Raw genomic sequence first — 23,070 nt, forward strand, 5'->3', positions numbered from 1 at the left:
TTAATCCATTTGAAAGTTGTTCACTTGTATGACTTCTACTCTCTAGACTTCATGTTCTTCTAAAATAAGAAAACTGGACTTCATTGGTCTGTAAGCTCTGTGAATTAAAAAGGATTTAAAAAAAAAATTTTAAGTTCCATAAAAAAATTACTTTTCATGCTTTGTGTGCAAGTGTATGTGTGTATTCAGAAATAATAGTTCTCTTCAGAAATAATAGTTTTGTTCTTCAAAACATCACATAACTTCAAAAGTGAAAATGATGCCATTCATATACAAAAATGCTATCACTAACACACCCTGAAGTTTAAGACCTCTGAAATCCTCTTATCCAACCATAATTTATTGGCTTTCTACCTCTGCTCCTCTCTTTACCTTCTTGCATCTACTGCTATTCTTTTATTTTTTTCAAGTAGCTTTTTATTTTCAAAATGCATGCAAAGATAATTTTAACATTTTGTGTTCCGAATTTTTCTCCCTCCCATCACCCCACTAAAGAGAAATCAGATTAAACAACAACAACAACAACAAAAAGGTGAAAAAATACTATGTTGTGATCCACATTCAATCTCCATAGTCCTCTCTCAGGATGCAGACGGCTCTCCATCAAAAGTCTGTTGGAATCACCTCGTTGTTGAAAAGAACCACATCTGTCAGAGTTGATTGTTACATAATTCTTGTTGTTGCTGTACATAATGTGTATAATGTTCTCTTGGTTCTATTCACTAAACTTAGTATCAGTTCATATAAGTCTTTCCAGGCCTTTTTGAAATCATCTTGCTGATTGTTAATTTTCTCAAACATTCATATATCATAACTTAAATCAGCCATTCTGCAATTGATAGGTATCCATTCAGTTTCAGGTTACTTGTCACTACAAAAAGGGCTGCTACAAATATTTTTGCACATGTGGGTCCTTTTCCCTTTTTTATGATTTCTTTGAGATACAGAGCCAGTAGAAACACTGCTGGATCAAAGGGTATGCAGTTTTATAACTCTTGGGGCATAGTTCCAAATCTCTTTCCAGAATGGTTGGATCAATTCACAGTTCCACCAACGATGCATTTGTGCCCCAATTTTCTCATATCCCCTCCAACATTTATCATTATCTTTTCCTGCCATCTTAGCCAATCTGAGAAGTGTGAAGTATGGTTCCTCAGAGTTGTCTTTAATTTACATTTCTCTGATCAATAATAATTTAGAACATTTTTTCATATGACAGAAGAGTTTTAATTTCTTCATCTGAAAATTGTTTATTCATATCCTTTTATGTATCATTTGGGAAATAGCTGGTATTATAAGTTTGAGTCAGTTCTCTATGTATTTTAGAAATGAGCCCTTATCAAAACTCTTGAATGTAAAAATGGTTTCCCAGCCAAACCCTATTCTTAGTCCACATCATGACCCACCTCTGTACTGGTCACACTCTCTTTTTCCTATTTTGACTTCTTGGTGAACCAGTTTGTTTCTCTACTGTTCTCTTAATTTCTTTGGCTTTCTTAATATTTTGCCAATTATTTTGTGCCGTCCTTGGATTCCTTGGATCATCCATTTATACCACACTGCCATCCTTGCTTTTGTTGAACTAGACACTCCACCCTGAGCAAGTCCACTTTCACCCTATTAGCCCCAGTTTTCTCATCTGTGGAATGAGCTGGAGAAGGAAATGGCAAACCACTCTCTTTGCCAAGAGAAACCAAGATGGGATGATGAAGAATTAGACAGCCCAAGGGATGGATGATGGAGGAGATGAAGGAAATAAAAGCACCACATCAGTCTGGGAAACTAGAGCTCTTTAAGGAGTCTCTGATTTCTGATCTGAGGATGCTGGACCCCAGGGGCAGAGTGGGCTAGGTAAGAGAAAAGGTCCCCATTGTTTAAAGCTTTTTCCTAAATTGGAACAGGCTATCCTGGGACAGTCTGGATTGGTTTTCCACTTACCCATGGTCTGTTTAGCTAAAGACTGAGTAAATTGTGGGGAAAAGGGGGGCACCTTATTCAGGATGTCCCTACTCTAGGGTTCTTTAGTGTGCCATGTTGTGGTGTGCTGTGTCCCAAGAAAGGAGGAGAGGGCACACAGACTAGAACGGACGTAAGATTGCTAAGTGGAGATCCTTGTATTTATCAATGCGCAGACACCTACATAAAAGCCCAAGCACCCTGGAAGAGAAATGGACTGAGTGCCTTGGCTTTTTGTATGAACTTCCCCCCCTCAAGCTTAGACCTTTCTTTGGACTCACATCTATTACTATTTTCCATATGAAATATTTGCATTGGCAGAGTCTTGATTTTATCCTAAAGCGTTTAAATCTTTCTGTTCTCTTTCAGATTTATTAATTTGCACTTCCTGTAAAGCAATCTCAAAGATCTTTACATTATAGCTCTATTTCTCAACCCCGACACGTACACATTCTTGAAAAACCATGTCAAGAGGAGGTCAGAATCCTTCTGTCCAAATGGCAGATCCTTGGTCTAATCCATCTTGTAAATCTTTTTAGGAAGAAATTTCATTGTAATAAGCCATCTTAAATGGCTCTCTCATCCCCATCCCTATTGGCCAGGGGCCACCACCTTAATCCAAATCAGCTTTTTCCATGATTTGAAAAGAAAGAAAGTTGGTATTTTCTTACAGAGGCACAGCCACCCATCTCCCAGTTTTTCTTGCCTGGAAAATCTTTTTCAGGCCCCTCCTCATAGCTTGGGATGGTTGATGTTATAGAATTGGCGTGCGCTGCTCATGAGTGCCTGTGTTTTTACACTCAACTGTCATTTAACCAAGTGGAGGGATTAGTCACTCGGTTCATCAGACCAAGGAGGAAAAAGTGGTCCAGGACATCTGTGGAACATTAATGAACAGACAATGGGAAATCATACAGTTAGGCTGTGCCATGGGATAGGAGTCCAGGAAACTTTCTGATCTACCAAAGAAGAATGATGTCAAAAAGACTTCACAGCTTTTGGTTCATTCAAGTAAGCATTTGTTTTGCACTTGCAATGTATCAGATCCTGTGCTACCTCTGGGACCATGGTATAGTGGAGATCAATGGCTTGGTTCCATCCCTTCTCTGATACTTACCTGTGAGGTCCTGGGTTAAGCATTCAGCCTCCCTGGTCTGATTTCTTATACTGTAAAATAAAAAGTGTTCTAATTCACAGACAGGGCTGCACCAAACATATCTATGTATCTAAATCTACATTTTCTGCAGAATGGTGGGGTTGGAATTAACAGGGAATGAGAAAAACCTTTTGGAGAAAGTGGCACCAGAACTCATTATGGCCATCGTAGTATTCATGAATTGTACATGCATGCACTAATTTATCAAAAGGAGTTGTTGATGAAAGGTGACAGGATTTCTGCAGTTTGTGGTTGATCAGTCTGTGGCTTGCCCTGTTTTCGAAGGCTTGCTTGCTCTAGAAGATTGCCTTTTTTGAGCTTTTTGTTTGAGCAACTCACTTCCATTTGACTTTCGTACACCTTTCAATAGTGCTTTAAGGTAATAAGTCATATGCTACTCTACAACAGTCTTAGGAAATTATGGTTTAAACATTGTCCCTATTTCACTGCTGAGAAGGCTGAGGCTCAACGGTAATATGATTGTTCATTCACATCCAGAACTATTTTTGTTCACCTTGTCCTAATTATCCAGGAATAAAAGCTAAGCAACAATACCTTATAAGTGTTCATCAAATAAGATAGTAAGGAAGTCTAACCCTTCTTTTTTATGTTGGACTATGAACCTAATTGACAAAGCCTTCCAGTGTCAATTAAAAGAGGGGCCTTGTTCTTGACTCTTTAACCAGACTAGCCAGATGAACTCTGGTAAATAGTTTTATATCTCTGGCTTTGGTTTTCCTATCCATAAATGAATAAGATGGACAAAATCATCCCCGGGATCTTCTCGGTCTATTTGGTGTCATAGAATAGGGATGAATTTAGAGACATGAAATCTTGGACTCAGACACTTAGTTGTATGGTCCTAGGTGATCTGCCCAGCTTCCCTGAGTCTCCGTGGTACTGTAGTGAGGATTAAGTGAGAGAATCTTGTAAAGGGTTTTTTAAATGTAAACTTTTTGTTACTGTTTCTATTATGTTTGAAAATCTGAAAGTTAGGGAAAGGAAGAAGATAATAGCCTTAAAGTCCTTCTATAGGCTAGCTAGAAATAGATTAGGGTTTTGGGAATCCTAGAAGAGCAGGAATTCAAAAGCCATGAATTTATTAACTGTTGTGGAAAGTCCCTAAGGATTTCCAATTGTCCCTTAGAGGTAGACTCTACTTTGTAGGTGGCCAAGTCATGGAGATCTGTTACCTTTATTTGGGAATGACCACCTTGTGAGACTGTTCTGAGCACATTGAATCTCATTTGTGAAGAAGTTCCTCTACCAGAGTTTTAAGTTTCTCCAGACTGTTCAAGGGATCCTTAACCCAGCCTCTCCTTTCTTTTTGTTCACTTTTGATGCACTCTAGCCTTCTGATGGTACATATAGTATTCCAGCTATGATTTTACAAGGCCAGAGAACAAGAGGGCTGACAGTGCCATATTTCTGTATAGGAGATGTCTGTAATTGCAAATTTCAGACCATTGATGCATGAGTTTGCCATTCGCTAACATCTTGAGGACCTTTTTCTGTGAGGTATTACCTAGCAGTGGCTCTTCTCCTTCTCTCTTCTTCCTTCTTCCTTCTTTTTTTGCTGAGGCAATGGGGGTTAAGTGTCCGAGGTCAGATTTGAACTCAGGTCCTCCAAACTTTAGGGCTGATACTCTATGCCACCTAGCTGTGCCACCTAGCTGCTCCCCCCATTTAATTTCTTCTTATCAGATTCTCTTGTTATGCTTTGTCAGACTTTTTTGAGATGTCTTTTGTCCTGTTATCTTAGCTATTGCTTCTGTCATTGGATTACCTGAAATTTTGTTCCATGTCTCATTTGTAGAGTTAACTTGTCTCCTCTCTCCGTATGTGTGGAAACATGTCATCAAGGCATATGGATCTTGCTGTGAAGTTCTATAGCCTAGAAGAATTGGGCTTGGGCCTGCCAGATATGTGCGAAACTTCTAAATGCACTTGTGTAGTGTATAAAGTGGGGGAATTAAGTGACACCGAGCGAATCAAGACAACCTAAGTCAGTTCTGGCCTCAGATGCTTACTAGTGGTGTTAATCCCCTTTACTGCCTCAGTTTCCTCCTTTGATAAATGAGCTGGAGAAGGAAATGGCAAACTTCTCCAGTGTCTTTGCCAAGAAAACCCCCCAGTAGGGTCATGCGGAGTCAGAATGACTAAAGCTACTCATTTCATTTCTTTCACTTCCTGAAGAAAACTGTAAGAAGAAAGAGTCTGCTGGTGGTAGAAGTAGAATTTGCCATGGGACTTGCATGTGTGGAGGTGCTAAAAAAGTTTTATACTGGAGAAAATATACATAGGGGACACAGGTATGTGGAAATCCCTCCTCATGATCAGAAAGAAATTAGACCTTTCAGGTTTTCCTGGACCTAGCTTGTAGCTTTAGGTTCAGATGTTCTGAAATGTCATATGGAGTGGAGCCTCCTTCTTTGGGCTCAGCATTTTGTGAGCTCTGCCATATGTTAGTTTATGCCTCTTTTGGCAAATCACTAAATCTCTGTGCTTCAGTTTACTCTTCTCTAGAATCAGGAACTTAGCCATGACCTCTTAGATCCGTCCCGTCTTAGCGTGACCTGATGATCCTGCAAGGCCCTGAGTGTGAATGGTCAAGAGTTAGTGAAGGTTAATGATGAGGCTTTCTCTGGGGTCCCGGAGCTGTTGGTGTTGGGTCTGAGGTGGAAGAAGGCAAGTTCTAAGTAGGGAGGAGCTCCTGTGGCACTTGTTCAGGTTGCAGAGGAGATCCCATTTTTTAAAAAGCCAGCAAAACAAGATCTATGAGGGAAATAGCCATTGCTTTTGGCCTGGTTTTTAGATAACCTGGATCCCCAAAAGGGAAGGCATGACAGACACTATATAGAGCAGATCCTTCGCTTCCGCCTCTCCTGGCAGGGATGATAAATTCTGCCATAGAGAGTCCTCTGGGCAAAGGGAAGCAAACATTTATCTGGCGTCTTTGTTGTGCAGGGTCTCCCCTACACCTGCTCTTAAGGTGTTATTAGTCTCATAGGAGAGAAAACACATCTAAACCCATCTAAACCCATCACTAAATGTTTCAGTCAGGTGTAAGCTTTCTGTTCATTTTTATCTATATCTTTAGTATCTTGTACATCTTGTACATCGGAGATGCATATTGAATTTAATTGGACCGAACTGCAAAGGGGGAAGGAAACAAGCATTTATTAAATTCTCACAATAACCTGAGAACTAGGTATCCCTATTTATTTATTTATTTGTTTGTTTGAGGCTGGGGTTAAGTGACTTGCCCAGGGTCCCACAGCTAGGAAGTGTTAAGTGTCTGAGACCAGATTTGAACCCAGGTCCTCCTGAATTCAAGGCTGGTGCTTGATCCACTGCGCCACCTAGCTGCCCCTATAGTTGAAGAAACTTAGACCAATTAAGTTGTGTCTTGTCCAAAGCCAGGAAGCTAAGAAGTGTTTGAGGACAGGATTTGAACTCAGGTCTTCCTAACTCAGACCTGCATTCTTATAAAGTCCAAAGAGAGGTCCAGGCAAAATGCAGCAAGAAATAGAATGCAGGTAAAACTTTCTGGAGGAGATGGGTCTTAGAGAAAGAGGGGAGGGATTGTGTCACTTGGATATGAGAAGAGGGGGTTTATTTCAGCTGTAGGGTTGGATTGTATGAAAAAGAGGGGAGAAAGGTGGCAGAGGGCATGATGACAGCTGGGGATGAAGTTGGAGAGTCTGGCCATTGCAGAGAACGAGTAGTGCATGCCAGGGCAGAAAAGGCTAAATTGGAACCAGGTTGTAGAGGGGACCAAGAGTTTCTATTTTGTTGGGTTGTTGATGAGTTTTGTGGTGTATAATTTAACACCTGGAGGTCAGTCTTTTTCTAAATCTTTAAAGCTACGGCACCTAGCAAATATAAGATGCTGAAAACTTAGGAATTGAGTAAGGGATCTGATTAAAGTGGTCGTTGGATGGGGGAAAAAAGGTAGCATCTCACTTATTTGGCTGTTACGTCATAAAACCTCAGACTCAGGGGTTGCCTTGGCCCTTGATAAAAGAAGTCCAGGAAGGAGGGGGGAACCAGATTAGATTGCAACTGGGAAAAGTTTAACAAAATAAATAAAAATCTGTAGTGTAACACAGATAATTTCAGTTTGAGGTTTTCTAAGTTATTATAGGCCCAGGGGTCTATTTGTATTCAATTCTACTGTTGTAGAAGATAGCCATAAACCTGAAATAATCTAGAAAAGGCTTTGGAGCCCTCTGCCACCCCCCAGATAGCTGCATTTTTCAACTAACAGGGTAACCAGACACTTGTCTGTTAGAAGGTCCTCTGAGAACCTTTTCCTCATTTTAAAAAACCCATTTGTTATGTATGATCTGGGAGCTCCCTCTCAAAATCAGGCTTTTGGTGTATGCTGTTCGGTTACCTACTTTGAGAACACAGAGTAGTGATGGGGAAGCTGGTGTGGAGTCAGTCCAAGCCAGGGGAAGGAGTGAGATGATGGGACAGCTGGGCTGCCCGGGAAGAGCTGGAGCCTAACTTCTGCATCATGTGCCATACTTCCAGGCCAGGCATTTATGAGGTCATCTAGAAAAATGAAGATGAGTGCTTGGTTTCTTCTAGTTAATGCTAAATCCGTTAGCAGTGCATTTCTAAACAATCCATTAAATTGAGATATTAAGACGAACACTTTTGTTTCCAATTAAATATATTTTTTGTGTCTATTGACATATGCCTGATTCCTCTGTTGTTTGAGAAGGTAAAGAAGTACCGAAAGGGCAGGTAGTGCACTTTCCCAAATTGCAGAAGATAATTACTAATTAGTCCAGAGATGCCAGGAAGTATGTATACTCCTTTCTCTTCTTACTTTGCCTCTTAATTAACTTGATTATCATCAAGGGGGTGGAGGAAGATCCTTGGTTAGCCCTTGTTTCTTAGCTCTAGCAGTATTTTGCTCCTGCCAACCTCACTCGAGATTCTTAGGAGTGACCCATGATGCACTGTGCCTTTTAATAATGATAAAAGTTCTTTTTGTCTCTCCTACAAAGTAAGTCCTGCCCTAGATAGTGCTAGTGAGCCAGGATGAGTTGTAGCAGAAGGGAGCCCCAAAGGTTAAAGGAATCGGGCCTTTGCCACCATCTCTCGGGCCACTTAATAGGGTTTTGAGTCATCCAAAGGGAATGTCTGTGTTTGGACTTGCTGAGACATCTCTCTCCATGCATGGTTATAATCATGGTTGCTCTCTCCAGGGATAGAGCTGGAGCACAATCAGTCAGTGAGAGAAACACTTAAAACAATGATTATTAATCCAGAATGTGCAGTTTTCCCCATACGACCTCTAGATGAGCAGCGTGGGTTGGTTTGGGGTTTGCCTGAGAGTTCTTCAGCACATAGCCCTGGAGCACAGTTTGTTCCTGAACACGTGGCAGAAAACAGATTGAACTTTTCAAAGTGGGATGGTGGCTGCTCTGCAAATGGAAGTCTATAGAGTAAGATTTCATGAATTCATTGGGATGTAGTTTACTTGAGACAACAACAAAAAAAAGCTTGCCTTTGCTTATCTGTGAAGAAAGATAGGGTCATGTTTGACTGTGTTGGAAAGGGAACAAGCTTTTTAATCCCTTGAAAACATTGATTATATGTGGAGATGTGGCAGGTTAGTTCTCTCTCCTAATATAGGCCAGTCTGGACTTCTTTTATGAATAATTGGAACTTTGTGAAAATCTCACTCTTTCCTCTGCTGAACTAAGCAGAGAAAAAAGTTTTTGCCTGTGCTAAGTCAGGAAAGCTTGGGAGGATGCTCTAATGTCCCCATATGCGCATGGATCTATGAACTCATCCAAGAGGGAGGCAATCCATCTACCCCTCCCTCCCCCAGCCTTGCAGCTCTCATCCCATATCCCTTGTAAACCTCCCCCTGGACTGAGGCTTTCCTTGTGCTCTCTTCACATTGTTCTTTTTGTCACCAGCCCATTGTTTGTGGTCTGTGTCTTGAATTGACCTAGTTATTTACATGTTGTCTCTTCCTTTACTGTGGGGGCCCTTTGACTGCAGGGACTGTTTCTGCTTTTTCTTGTAGCTCCAGTACTTTGCACTATGCTTGGCCCCTCAGAAGTGCTTAATAAGTGCTTATTGACTTGCTTGATCTATTTGCATTGAGTGAATCTCAGAGGAGATGACAGCAGAGGGAGGATCAGAAAGGGACTATAGGGAGCAAGGAGAATTCTGGCTCCAAGACCACTGAATCAGGGGATGTACTAGAGTGAAGCCAGCTCTGGAAAGAATAGGGGACAGAGGACTTAAAAGGAAAGCAAGTTAATTATAGAGCAGGCTTTTGTAGCACAGAACTGCAAGTACTGTGATGATGTTACCCAAATGCACCTATTATCCATCTCTTAAACATGAGTTCTACTTGTTCTACACTGCCCATCCAGGGTATCTGTACTGGACAAGCAGGGTGGATGGAGGTTCAGGAGGACTCGCATCTCTGGGTGAGGGCGTGGTGCGAGGCCTTTTCGGGGCTCCCTTTGGTGATTACCTGGCATTCAGCTCTCACCTGTAGCTGCCGTGGCCACACCTGAGTAAAATGTCTTAGCAGAAGGGCTAACCAGGTTGGGAGCAATCTGTAGGTTTTATATTGCAAGATTTTCAGAACACATTCTCAGTCAGGTTGCTTTCATTCAGTGGGGGGTGGGGTGGGTTTTTTGTGACCGTGGCTTAAAGACTTTGAATTAATTTGGTTTGAAGTGTTTAGACTAACTTTACTTTTATGTAGACAAGGCTGGGCCTAGCTTGGTTGGGGAGATGCTCTGGAGATGGTGACAGTCAGCTCATATATGTCACTTGCATGACACTGACTTCTGTCAGGTTCGGCTTCATCTATAATCTGGGGCAATGGAAGATGGTATAGTAGATGTTCTCCTGGAGCTCTTTTAGCTAAGCCATGGTCTGTGATCTCATGAAATCCTGACTGTTCAAACCAACTTGGGTTATCCCTGTGAAGACTCTCACACAATGGGGAATTTAGTTTGTGAGTGTCCTATTCAGGTCACAAGGTTAGTGTAACGGAAATCATCTTAGATTTATTGTCACCCAGAGTTAAATGTAGCTTTGCCTCTTATGCCTTGTATATGCAAGCTTACCTTGGTATTATGCTGACTCCTCTGCTCACCATGTGTTTTGTTTATGAACTACCTGTAAATGGAACTTTTTTGGTTATCCCCTCTTGTGAGGGTATAAGTGCTAAATAGATGGGCTTTTATCACATCTTGGGTCATCCAAAGAACTGTGTGGTTTGTCAGATGTAATTCTGTTTGGTCTTGCCAGCTTATTTATTTGCAATATCATTCTAGGCTATTTGTATTAATTCAGTGCATTACCTGTCCACGTGCATATCTCCGTTCTTTATTGACTTTCTTTTCTATACCAGAAAAACGTGGCTATATAGTTGAGCAAAAAAAATCAGCATCTTAACCATGTTGGAAAAGGAGGTCTCAACTTGTAAATACTATCATCTTGAGCTTAATATTTACTTTAAAAAACTGTATAACAGAAGTTTAGACTTTTGTGGATAATCTTTTTTGTATATTCAGATTTTTGTGTTTGTTGGTAATGTTAAATTCATAATAGAGAAATACCCAAGGCTCATCTCTTGAGTATATTGTATTGCTGAGGTTCTGTGGTATTTGGGGGGGTCAGTATTATTTTTACCATTATAACTAATATGATTTTTCTACTCTTTTGTTTCTGTCTTTCCTTTCTCAGAGTGACCAGCAGTTGGATTGTGCCTTGGACTTGATGAGGCGCCTGCCTCCTCAGCAAATCGAGAAGAACCTCAGTGACTTGATTGATTTGGTAAGTGCCTAGCTTTGGAGCCTTGGAGCTAGCAGACTGGAGTGGGCCTTTTACTGTAGGAGCCGACCTGCTGTTGGCAAGGGTGCCATCCCTCCAGTCTGGGAGCATTTGCAGCTGGGCAAGGGGAGCTTTGTAGAGGGAAAGGTGGCTGAGAAGGTGGCCAGACTCAGCAGAGGTCGGAGGGAGTGCGGCACAAGAGGCAGCCTCTGCTCACACACAGCATGGCTTAGCTATGTTCCGGGCCCTGTGCTAAGGGTGGGGATACAAGGAGAAGCACAAGCTAGTCCTGCCCTCAAGCAATTCCCAGTCTAATGGGGTGACTGTTTCAGGCAAGCTGTGTAATGTGAAGGCACTGGCAGGGAGGGAGACTGAGATGGCTTTCTGGGGCTTTAACAGAGGCCAGAGAATCCAGAAGGGAGAGCATTCCAGGCGCGGGGAACAACCAGAAAGAACGTCTGCGTCTGGAGCTATAGAAGGGAGATCAGGGGCATTATATTTCCATGCATGTGTGGGATGTGGAAGATGACCAGAAAGATGGGGGAGGGGGGACAAGCTTAGGGAGGACTTTGAAGACCAAGCAGAGTAGTTTGTCTTTCATCCTGGAGGTGACAGGAAGACACCAGAGTTTAACAGGAGGTGGCAAAGTCACCCCTACTCTTTATCCTTGGTGGCTAATTGGAGCAGGGGGAGACTTTAAGACAGGCAGGGCCCTCTCCCCCACAGCAGCTGTTGTATTAGCCTAGGTGAAGAGGGTCTGTGCCAGAGGAGAGAGGGGCATATTTGGGAGATGTTTATGGGTGCAGGACTGTGTGGCACTGCTAACTGTTTGGAGCAGGACAGTGTGGTTAGATGGGGCGTATCGCAAGGGTATTGTCCCTGTTGTTATAAATCAGAAAAGTTGGCATCTGGGTAGGCGTTCTAGAATACTCCCTTGCCTCATATGAGTAAGCCGTTTTCTATCTAAGTAATGTGTGTTAATTTTTTAAATTAAGGAAGTGCCTACTATGTGCTGGGCACATTGCTAAGCAGGGATTTACAGAGAGAGGCCTGAGGAGCTACCAGTCTAACGGAGCAGACAGTGCACAAACAAGTATGCACAAGTAAGCTCTGAATGGGTTCAGTTGAAGGGAAAGCTCTAGCAAAGAGGGGGATGGGGAAGACTTCCTATAAATGTTTGTAGCTGGAAGATGAGAGAGAGCAGTCCAGACATGAAGGACAGCCAGAGAAAATGCCCGCCAGCAGCTGAGGAACAGCACAACACAAGCTACGCTCTCCGGCCCCCAGATGCAAACTGAGGCCGGCAAGCTTAGTTGACTCCCTGTGCCATAGGCAGGCTGGGAAGGTGAGGAAAGCAGGATCAGAACCTCTTTGTCCAGAAGGCCTGCAGAACAGGCCACCCTTTTCCATCAAATACTCTTGTTAACTGAATGTCCCCACAGACCTTGAACCTGGGCCGGAAATTCCTGCAGAATGTGAAAAGTCTTAGACTGTGCTGGGCACATTTTTAACCTCAATTTAGAAGGAATTCCAGATCTTGTCAATTAAATACTGTATAAGACGGAGGAAGGAACATGGAAAGAACGGAGAAACCGTTGGCCGAGACACAATGGGGACAAACTTGAGCTCCAGCTCTGTCCTGGGCTGTCTTGGTGTGTCCCTGGACAGAGCATCTCCCCTCTGAGCCTGCTACAAACAGTTTTGCACATGTGGGTCCTTTTACAAAATGAGGAGGTTAAACTAACTTTTTTTCTTTCCTCTCAAACTGTCTGTTCTAAGATTCCTCTAAGGTTTCCCTCCCAGCTCTGACATCCTGTGTTCTCAGGTCTCTTTTGCAGTAGATCTGTAATTCTAAACAAATTGTGCTCAATCTCTATTGACAGATACTATGCCTGGTATTAAAAAAAACAATCTTTTTGTTTTAGTTTTTGGTCATCAATGTCATTATAATTAAACTGGTGATTTTTGAGCTCACTATTTTATGTTGGAATTAATGTATTTGTTAAAGCAAAATTATTAGTCATATCCACCTATAGTTTTTTTCTTTTGCAATGTTTCCTAGTTTAGAAAGTTCATGCTTTTCCCCTGAATCCTAAAAGATGGTTGGAAACTCAGACTAGTTTAGTTGCCTTTGTTTCACATACCCAGTGATTAATCAGATGTTGTAGAAATTAGGTAAACTATTTTGTGCAAATTGTAAGCATTCCTCTCATGCACACCTGCCCCAAATAATGGAGAGGATATTGTTTTTACAACAACAAAAAAGACTAGAGATTTTAGACTGACAGGAATTTTAAGGACTTGCCAACATTCTCCAGAAAGGAAATGTCATTCCTTAGATCTCTTTGCCAGGGAACTCTAGGGGAATTTATTTGGCCCCATTGCAGATGAGTATTAAAGAGAAACACTTAGCCAGGCTGGGACAGTCTGCTTTCCCTAACCATACCTTTCTTTGCTTGATCTGGCTTTGGTCTTTTGTAAAATCTTAGACCCTTGGGAAGCTTTAAAGTTTACAGAATATTTTTTTTTTAACATATATTTCCATTTCTCCTCAGTGGAGCCCTATGAAGTGGATCCTACTGACATTGTTGTCCCCATTTTACAGTGGAAGAAACTTAAGATTTACGGAGAAAGTGCCTTGGGCACCTTGGAAATCCAGCAAGGGGGGTGGGGGTGGATTAAGAGATCCTGCCTATTCCATCATGCTTGGGCAGCATGTTTGAATCCAGATGTCTTTGAGCAAGTCATTTCCCCTCTGTGCCTAATTTCCTCAGTTGTCAGATGGGGCTAGTAAGATTTTTTTTTTTTAAGCTTTTTATTTACAAAACATATGCATGGGCAGATTTTCAGCATTGACCCTTACAAAACCTTCTGCTCCATATTTTCCCCTCCTTCCCCCAACCCCATCCCCTAGATGGCAGGTAGTCCAATACATCTTAAATATGTTAAAATATATGTTAAATCCAATATATGTATAGCTATTTATATAGTTATCTTGTTGCACCAAAAAAAAAAAAAAAAATTGGATCAAGAAGGGGAAAAAAAGCCTGAAAAAGAAAAGAAAATTCAAGCAAACAACAACAGAAAGAGTAAAAATGCTTTGTTGTGGTCCACACTCAGTTCCCACAATCCTCTCTTTGTGTGTAGATGACTCTCTTCACTGAATAATTGAAATTGGTTTGAATCTTTTTATTATTGAAGAGAGCCACATCCATCAGAATTGGATCATCATATAGTCTTCTTGTTGCCAGTATAATGATCTCCTGGTTCTGCTCATTTCACTTAGCATCAGTTCATGTAATCCCAGGATTCTCCAAAATCATCCTACTGGTCATTTCTTACAGAACAATAATATTCCGTAACATTCATATACTATAACTTATCCAGCCATTCTCCAATTAATGGGCATCCATTCAGTTTCCAGTTTCTAGCCACTACACAAAGGGCTGCCACAAACATTTTTGCACATGTGGGTCCTTTCCCCTCCTGTAATATCTCTTTGGAATACAAGCCCAGTAGAAAAACTGCTGGATCAAAGGGTATGCAGAATGGTTGGATCAGTTCACAGTTCCACCAACAATGTATGAGTGTCCCAGTTTCTCTGCATTCCCTCCAACATTTATCATTATCATTTCCTGCCATCTTAACCAATCTGACAGGTGTGTAGTGGTGTCTCAGAGTTGTCTTAAATTGCATTTCTCTGATAAGTAGTGATTTGGAACACCTTTTCATGTGGCTAGAAATAGTTTCAATTTTTTCATCTGAAAATTGTCTATTCATATCCTTTGACCATTTATCAGTTGGAGAATGGCTTAATTTTTTATAAATTGGGTCAATTCTCTATATGTTTTAGAAATGAGGCCTTTATCAGAACCTTTGAATGTAAAAATATTTTCCATTTTATTGCTTCCCTTCTAATCTTGTCTGCACTAGTTTTTTTATACAAAAACTTTTTAACTTAATATAATCAAAGTTATCTATTTTGTGATCAATAATGGTCTCTAGCTCCTCTTTTGTCACAAATCCCTTCCTCCTCCACAGATCTGAGAGAGAAACTATCCTATGTTCTTGTAATGTGTTTATAATATCATTCTTAATATCTAGATCATAAACCCATTTTGACCTTACTTGGTATACGGTGTTAGGTGTGGGTCAGTATCTAGTTTGCCATACTAGTTTCCAATTTCCCAGCAGTTTTTATCAAATAGTGAATTCTTATCCCAAAAGCTCTGGGGTCTTTGGGTTTGTTACACTAGATTGTTATAGTTATTGACTATTTTGTTCTGTGAACCTAACCTATTCTACTGATTAACTTCTCTGTTTCTTAGCCAATACCAATGGTGTTGATGACCTCTGCTTTATAATACAGTTTTAGATCTGGTACAACTAGGCCACCTTCATTTGTTCTTTTGTTTTTTGTTTTTTCTCACTAATTCCCGTGAAATTCTTGACCTTTTATTCTTCCAGATGAATTTTGTTATTTTTTCTAGGTCAGTAAAATAGTTTCTTGGGAGTCTGATTGGTATAGCACTAAATAAATAGTTTAAGTAGTATTGTCATCTTTTTTATATTCACTCCACCTATCCAAGAGCACTTGATATTTTTCCAATTGTTTAGATCTGACTTTGTGTGGAAAGTGTTTTGTAGTTTTGCTCATATAGTTCCTGACTTTCCCTTGGCAGATACATTCCCAAATATTTTGTACTATCAGCAGTTATTTTAAATGGAATTTCTCTTTGTTTCTCTTGCTGTTGGAATTTGTTAGTGATATATAAAAATGCTGATTATTTAATGTGGATTTATTTTGTATTCTGCAACTTTGCTAAAGTTGTGGATTATTTCAGATGGTTTTTTGGTTGATTCTCTAGGGTAGTAAGATTTTTTTTTTTTTAAGGAAACCCAGATGTTTTTACTTTTTTTGACAGCAGAGGACAAATAGACACACTGGCTAGGATTTCTAGCACAGGAATTAAAATAGACACGCTGGCTAGGGCTTCTAGCACAGGAATCCACAATTCTGTCGCCTTAGCACAGGGCACTAAGAAATACATCCTTATTGATATCAGACCTACAGCCAGTGAAAGTGCCTTTGTCCTGAAATATGGACCTCCTGAGCTGGGGTACTTACCAGATTACCTCCTGTTCTGGGGTACTTATAAGATTGTGTGGCTCCTGTACTTATAAAGTATTTTGCAACCCAAGAAGACTGAGTAAATGCCAGATACTTGTGATCCATCCATTATCTGTCCCTTGTGTTCTGATGTACTTTGGTGGGCTCTCTCTGTACTTAAGGGGTCTCAGAAATAAATGTATAGCTTCCTATTTCAGGAGATCTATGACCAGAGACTTGTTGAAAAAGATCAAAGTTGGAAAAGCCGGAAGAGCCCCTTCAACTCTCAAATGTCTTTGACCTCTGCTGGCATCTCTTTGCTTGTTGGCAGGATGAGCCAGATCTTGGCAGAAGTTATATTGGATCCCTCAACTGAGACATTCACATCTTAGAATTGGAGCTTCTCCAGGCCATCAGTCCTTTTGCCTTTTAAATGCAAACCAAAAATAGCCTTAAATCTGCTTATCTGCTCAAAAAAACCTTCCTGTGCGTACAGGTTGGCACTTTCTTTGGCTTCCCCAGTGGCCCTGAGGCCTAGCTGTTTCTCAGACATCCAGGTTTTCCTGCCTGGAGAAGGCGTACTCACAGCAGCCTGGTACTCCTGGCTTATCCTAGAAGAGTCCTTTGTAGGAAGAGTTCATGAGTATATGTCTGAGGTAGAGGAAATGCCCTCACACTTTGACCAGGCCGCTGATAACTTGATCTGTGATGGTCTCAGCATATTCCTCCTTTAATAGCGAGAGGTCACCTCCCAAAATAGAAAGGGCAGGCCTAAGCAGAGCTCGGTATGGTCAGCATGAAGGCTGAGAGTGCTTGTAGACCGTGGCAGGGGAAGGGGGCTCCCAGCAAGTCACCCTGCCCTTTGCTGGCCAAGCACTTCAGCACCATGGGGTCACTGCTTCCTTAAGGGTGTTGTGGTGGATCCCCATTTAGAGCAGAAAAAGGAGATAGGGATGCACTTAGGGATTGTAAGCATTAGAATGGGGGGGGGGGTTAGGGACCACTTCTCAGGTAGGGAAAGTGAAGTCCAGTCAGGTTCAGTGACTTGTTCAGGGACACTCAGCTTAGAAGTAGCAGGGCCAGCATTTGCCTTCAGATACTGTGTCCTTGTCACATTCCCATTTGTCTGGTGGCACTTATTATTTGGGAGGCAGCTGAGTCTAGGCTGAAAGATCCCTGTATTGGGAATGCGACTATTGGAGTTAGAGCCTTGACCTGCCTTTGAGCTTTAGTTTCTCTGTCAACCCTGTTGATCAGTTCACTACTAGGGCCTCTTAAAGACAGGAATCTTGGCAGGACTTAATCTCCCTGCACCCAGACTATACCTTGCTGGGAGCTGCTTCTGGCAGACCCACTCGCTCACTCTGTGAGTGGTCTCTTCAGCTGCTACATCCAAAGGGACCTTGTTGTGATCTGGATGGTGCAAACCCAGGTCTCCAGCATGTGAGGACATCCTCTGTCCCCTTCGAATCAGGATGGGGAGAGCCAACCTTGCCCAGAGATTCGGTCTCTTTGTGATCTCGCATTGTCAGGGGAGTAGGTGTGATAGTCACCTTTGCACTCATCATTGCAGCGCTAAGCTCAGGAGAACCTTTGGGACCCCCTAGTCCAGGCGTCCTGAACCTCCCCTGTGAAATGGAGCCCATCTTGGAATCATGGCTTTTAAATGCATAAAATGAAGCACAAAAGAATTATCTGAAAATTCAAGTTATGCAAGTATTTTAAGCAAAATATTCTCTTGGACTCTAGGTTCAGAGCTCCTGTTTCCTTCAATACCCCACAATTTACATGGGGTTGGGAATTGAGGCCCAGCAAGAATAAGTGAGAAGAAACAAGAATGGAAGAATGATCAGATGCAAGAGGGGAGAACTAGGAAGGGTAAACAGAAGTGGGGGAAAGATTCATTGCAGTGGGGCTTCCCCCTCCCTGGAGGGCTTCTGGCAAAGGCTAGACAACAGCCTGATGGAGAGTGTCAGTGGGGAAGCTTGTCCAGGTGCAGGCTGAGTGGGCTGCTAGTTGGTTGTCACGGTGTCCCATCAGTCTCAGAAGTTGTGGGTTTCGAGGTGACATTTCCTGATGCCACAGAAAAAGACTTTGAGTGGAAGCACCCATGTTACCCGGCCAGTTAGTGAGGAGCAGAGCCGGGACCCAGACCAGATGTTCTGACTCCTGGGCCGGTTGTCTTCCCCACCACTTTGCTGCCTTTAGTTCTGTCTCTGAAGCTCAGAAAGAGAATTGCTTGAATTAATGGGTGCTTATCTAGACAGATCTGCTGACTGTTCACAATGACCCCCAGAGAAGAGCCTGCATCTAAGGGGCCATTTTAGAAGAGTTGTCCAGCAGCCAAAGGTCTCCGGCAGATTTGTAATGACCTCCACTCCTTGGAGAGCAGTGAGCACTTAGCTGGGCGAACAGACCGTGTCAGAGAAGCAGAGGGGGGCCTGTGGATCCAAGACATCATGTGGGGGAAGCCCTTTGGGGGGTTTCACCTCCATCCACTTCCCTCCCTGAGTTCCCAAGGCAGAACGGACTCCCAGACTTGTGGGACCTTCACTAAAGGTGAAGCCCTCAGCTTAAGTAGGACTGCATCTGAGTCAAGATCCAATGAATTGATTTCTTTCAAAAAGAGGAAATATGGGACTTCTTCAGATCTCTGTCTGGAAGGTATAGTCTTCTTTTCATCCTCTTAAGGAATGGAGTAGTTTGGAGGATTCTGGGAAGATGGCAGGCTAGGTTAGTAAATTTCAAGCTCTCCAGATTTCTCCACAGATAGAACAAATTTGCACCTGAAGGCGAACATAGACTGGGGAAAAATCAAGAAGACTTGGGGCAGAACTAGGGTCCTTGGATACAACCTGAGAAGGTCTGAATTTACCTGTCTGAAGTGCACACACCTGCGGGCTAGCTCCACAGAAACACCAAGTGGGGAGCCCTGGGGCCTGCTGGGTGTGGCCAGAGCTTCTGTTCCAGGAACCATAGAAACATTCACCTTTTGGACTGTTTGTGGGGGGAATGCTGCCAGGCCCAGCTGTGCTGCAAGATGATGCTCCCCAGCACCTGGGGAACCAGGGGTCAGGGCTGTGGGGGCTGGGGGTGTTTACATAAATAAGAGTGGAGCTCTTGGGCAGAGAACTGAGGCAAAGTCAGAGATGACACCTCCCTCCCCCAGGATTAGAGGTGCTTACACTAATTAATACCCCTTATTTTTAAAAATGAACTGGTTAAAAAGAAAGAAACATAATATGGGAACAGGGAAGACTAGGGTTCATCTTCAGAGAACACTGAAGTTAAAAAAAAGGTTCTACCCCAAAGAGTAATGGGAAATGGCTCCTTACCCAGAGAGAATTTATAGAACTCAAAAAAGAATTTAAGAATCAAATGAGAGACACTGAGGAAAAATCAAAGAAATAAATAAAATCCATCCAAGAAAAATAAGATTATGAAAAAAAAGTTAACCAACTAGAAAAGGAGATATAGAGTGTCAAAGATAAAAATAACTCTTTGAAAATTAGAATTGGGCAAGGGGAAGCCAGTGAAGCTATGAGAAACTAAGAAATAACAAAACATTATAAAGAACAGAATGTGAAACATAAGAAAAACTACATATTTAGAGACCAGATCAAGAAAAGAAAATATAAAAATAATTGGACTACTTGAACGTTGTGACCAAAAAAAAGACCTCGACACAGTAATGCGAGAAATAATCCAAGAGAATCGTCCTAGAGTAATAGAACGTAAGGGGAAAATAGAAATAGAAAAAATCCACTGATCACCATCGCAAAGAGATCCTTTATAGAGAACACATAGGAACATTATTGCCAAATGTCAAAGAGAACATTTTGCAGGAAACAAGGGGGAAAAAAAAAAAAACAATTCAAATATGCTGCAGCTACAAATTAGAACTGTACAGGATTTATCAGCAGCCACAATAAAAGACCACAGGTCCTGGAATCATACCTACCAAACAATCAAAAGAACTAGGCCTGCAGCCAAAAATATCATATCTAGCAAAATTATAATATTGAATGAGAAAAAGTGGACATTCAGTGAACTTGCAGATTTTCAGGACTTTCTAACAACCCAACCTGAACTTAATAGAAAATTTAATATATAAAAGTCAATCTCAAAGATCAGTTTCAAGGAACTCAACATAGATCAATTTTTTCTTTGTTTTTTTACATGGGAAATTTATAGCTTTTGTTTCAGATTGACCTCAACAGCTGAAAAGACAGATTGGGGCAGAGTTAGTAATTATGTCATACAAATGAGATGCAGAGGAAGAATAGAAGAAGCATTAGAGGGGGGAAGAAGGGGGAGGGCTGGTAATTCTGAAAAGCTACTCAGGAGTGGGTTAAATAGGCAGCACTACGTATATACCACTAGGGATCGAGCACCCTCTAAAATCTATAAGAAATAAGGGGTAAGGGATGGGCAGAGAAGAGTGTCAGAAGAAAAGGGAGGGATTCATGAATGAGGGAAGATTAATAGCAAACTAAGAAGCAAAATTAAAGCAGAAGGTAAGGAGGAATAGGAAAGGTGTGTGTTTGTGTGTATAAACTATATCCTTTCTTAACTATATAGTCGGTGTGGGGGCGGGGTAGGGGGATGAAAAAAAGGGAAAAAGAAAGTAAAAAGGTGCATATCAGAGAACAGAAGAACAATTTACAAGGAAGTAAAGAGGAACATTCTCAAATATAATTTATTCTACTAATATATACATATACATTTTCTTGAACTGATACTTGTTTTTATATATTTTGAATCCTTGATGTTCTGCTGGGCACGTGTCTGAATGTTTTCTTTTGTTTGATTTTGTTTTCTATTCCTTTTCTGTGTTTCTTTTTTCTTATTCTGCTTCTTTAAATGAAATAAATTGGGGGGAGGGGAAGGAGCAGTTTTCCCTGAACCCAATTGAACTAGTACAGCTTCAGATCAGATGAATGAAGGAATGGAGGTAGAAGAGGTTTTTTCCCTTTTCAGGGCTAACTCCACCACAAGCTCTCTGAAGCACTCTGATCTGTTGGAATGGAATGACTGTCATTCTTCCCCTGTGTATCTTTCTGTGCCCAACATAGGGCCCCTATTGAATGCTTAAAAAATATTTCTTGAATTCATATTCAGTAAGTGGTTGTGTGCTCTGGAGTGGTCATTCAGCCGTCCATTCCATGAACACAGAACGTGGCTGCCCAGTGCTAGAGATCAGGACTGTATTCACATGGTGACTGCCTCTCACAGCCTTAGCTGAACTACCAGTGTACATTCCTTTTCCCTGGCTCTCCCGCATGGGACGATGGGTGCTCCGCTTAAGGGAGCCATCTCAATGTACCCAAGGAAAGAAACTTCATGCGGCATGGAAGCTCTGGCCAAGGGTTTGCATTTCCCCTAAGTCAGGTGTTTTGAAGGGATACTATCTGCCCCAGATCATCTCTCTTTCCCTTCCATACTCTATACTTGCCATTGAGGTGACATACACTTGGATAGAGATCTACTTAAACCTTCTTGAAAAGTTGGAAATGGACTTTCCCCCAATCTTTTATCTGACTAAAAATTGACTCCTACATCTCCTTTAGACAGGCTGGGGTAAAAACTGTCTGCAATTTCTCAGCTCTTTTCTTTGCGTTTTACCTTAGCCTTGATCAGACCTCCTGGAATCCTGGGGTGGTGAGAGCTTGAGCAGGTAAGGCCCATCACTTCCCAAAGCTTCAGTTTTCTTCTCCGATAAAAGAGGAATCTGAATATGTCTGTTATTGTTCACAACTCTTGGGAGAAGAGTCCTGTGTCAGCCTTGAAAGTGCTTTATATTGGGGAAATCCCATGTTTTGTACACCCATTCTATCTTCCCTGTCCTGCAGTTATACCATGAATAAGGATATGGTCTGCTATTTTTCATCTTTGAGTCTCCAACATAGTCACTGCGCACATAATAAGGGCTTAATAAATACTCATCCGGAGTGAATGGAAGTCCATCAGTCCATTGTGTGGACATGGGTCAGTGTCTTTAAGAAAATAATTTTGGCAGCTTGCATTGCTCCCATATTCCGAGAAACCGAAATCATTTTTCCAAGTTAAGGGGCAAAAGGTCTTCATCATGAGTATTTCTGTGAAACTGGTACCCTGGCAGGATTGGGTCTCTGTTGGTGCCAGTCAGCCCTTGCTAGCCCAGGAGGCCTCCCCACCTTGCCCAGCTTGTCTGCCTCCATTCTCTAGCTCAGCCTTTATGGCTGTTTTTTTTTTTTTTTTTTTTGTATTCTTGGTTCTTTTTCATATAAGTGCAGAGTTAATGTTATAATCTGCACACTGGAGGTATCAGCAGCACACAGCCTTTGTGTCCCCTTCCTCTCCTGAAGATGCCATCAGAAGAGATTACCGCAATGTGTTGAGAATTCAGTCTGCCATTTGGATAAATTACATTGCTGTCCAAATTTCCTTCCATTTTAGTGACAATTCACAGTTTTGTCCTTCCATCAACTCTTGGGGATGATTCACATGTCTAAAGTTACTTACTCTAGATGTTATAGCTTGGATTTTTCAGCTCCTGGTGTGTTTGGGGTTGGCAGCAGCAATTGGGTGTTGCCAAAAGAGCCCCAGCCTGTGAGTCAGAAGATCTGGGTTAGAATTGGAGTCCTGCCACCACCTCTCTTGCTCCTGATTACCTGTGTGATGGCACAGAGTAACACTTAGCCTCTTTGGATCTTAGTTTCCTTATCTATCAAATGAGCAACCTTAGTTAGATCTTTATTGGTCTCTTTTGGTTCTCAAATCTGTGCTTTTCATCTGATCTAGGGCTCTGGGTCTGTTTTCTCATCTGTAGAACAAGGCAGTTGGTTCACTAAGAGCTCCTCTTAAATTAAATTGAAATTATCCTCTGGGGGGCAGCTAAGTGGTGTAGTGGATAAAGCACCAGCCCTGAAGTCAGGAGGACCTGAATTCAAATCTGGCCTCAGAGGCTTAAACACTTCTTAGCTGTGTGACCCTGGGCAAGTCACTTGACCCCAATGGCCTCAGGGGCAAGAAAAGGTAATTA

The 23,070-nt window shown here is 41.8% G+C and overlaps 1 protein-coding gene across 3 annotated transcripts in view; it reads left to right on the forward strand.

The window, feature by feature from the left end:
- The window catches only part of CAPZB (capping actin protein of muscle Z-line subunit beta), a 160,244-nt gene that overhangs the window by 55,984 nt on the left and 81,190 nt on the right, over positions 1 to 23,070 (forward strand). For all 3 annotated transcript variants that reach the window (XM_074306071.1, XM_074306072.1, XM_074306070.1), the window contains exon 2: positions 10,850 to 10,939. In XM_074306071.1, the coding sequence (XP_074162172.1) occupies positions 10,850 to 10,939 (90 nt within the window). The remainder of the gene's footprint in view (positions 1 to 10,849; positions 10,940 to 23,070) is intronic.

This window comes from Sminthopsis crassicaudata, chromosome 3, assembly GCF_048593235.1.
Source record: "Sminthopsis crassicaudata isolate SCR6 chromosome 3, ASM4859323v1, whole genome shotgun sequence".
In the NCBI taxonomy this organism is placed as follows: Eukaryota; Metazoa; Chordata; class Mammalia; order Dasyuromorphia; family Dasyuridae; genus Sminthopsis; species Sminthopsis crassicaudata.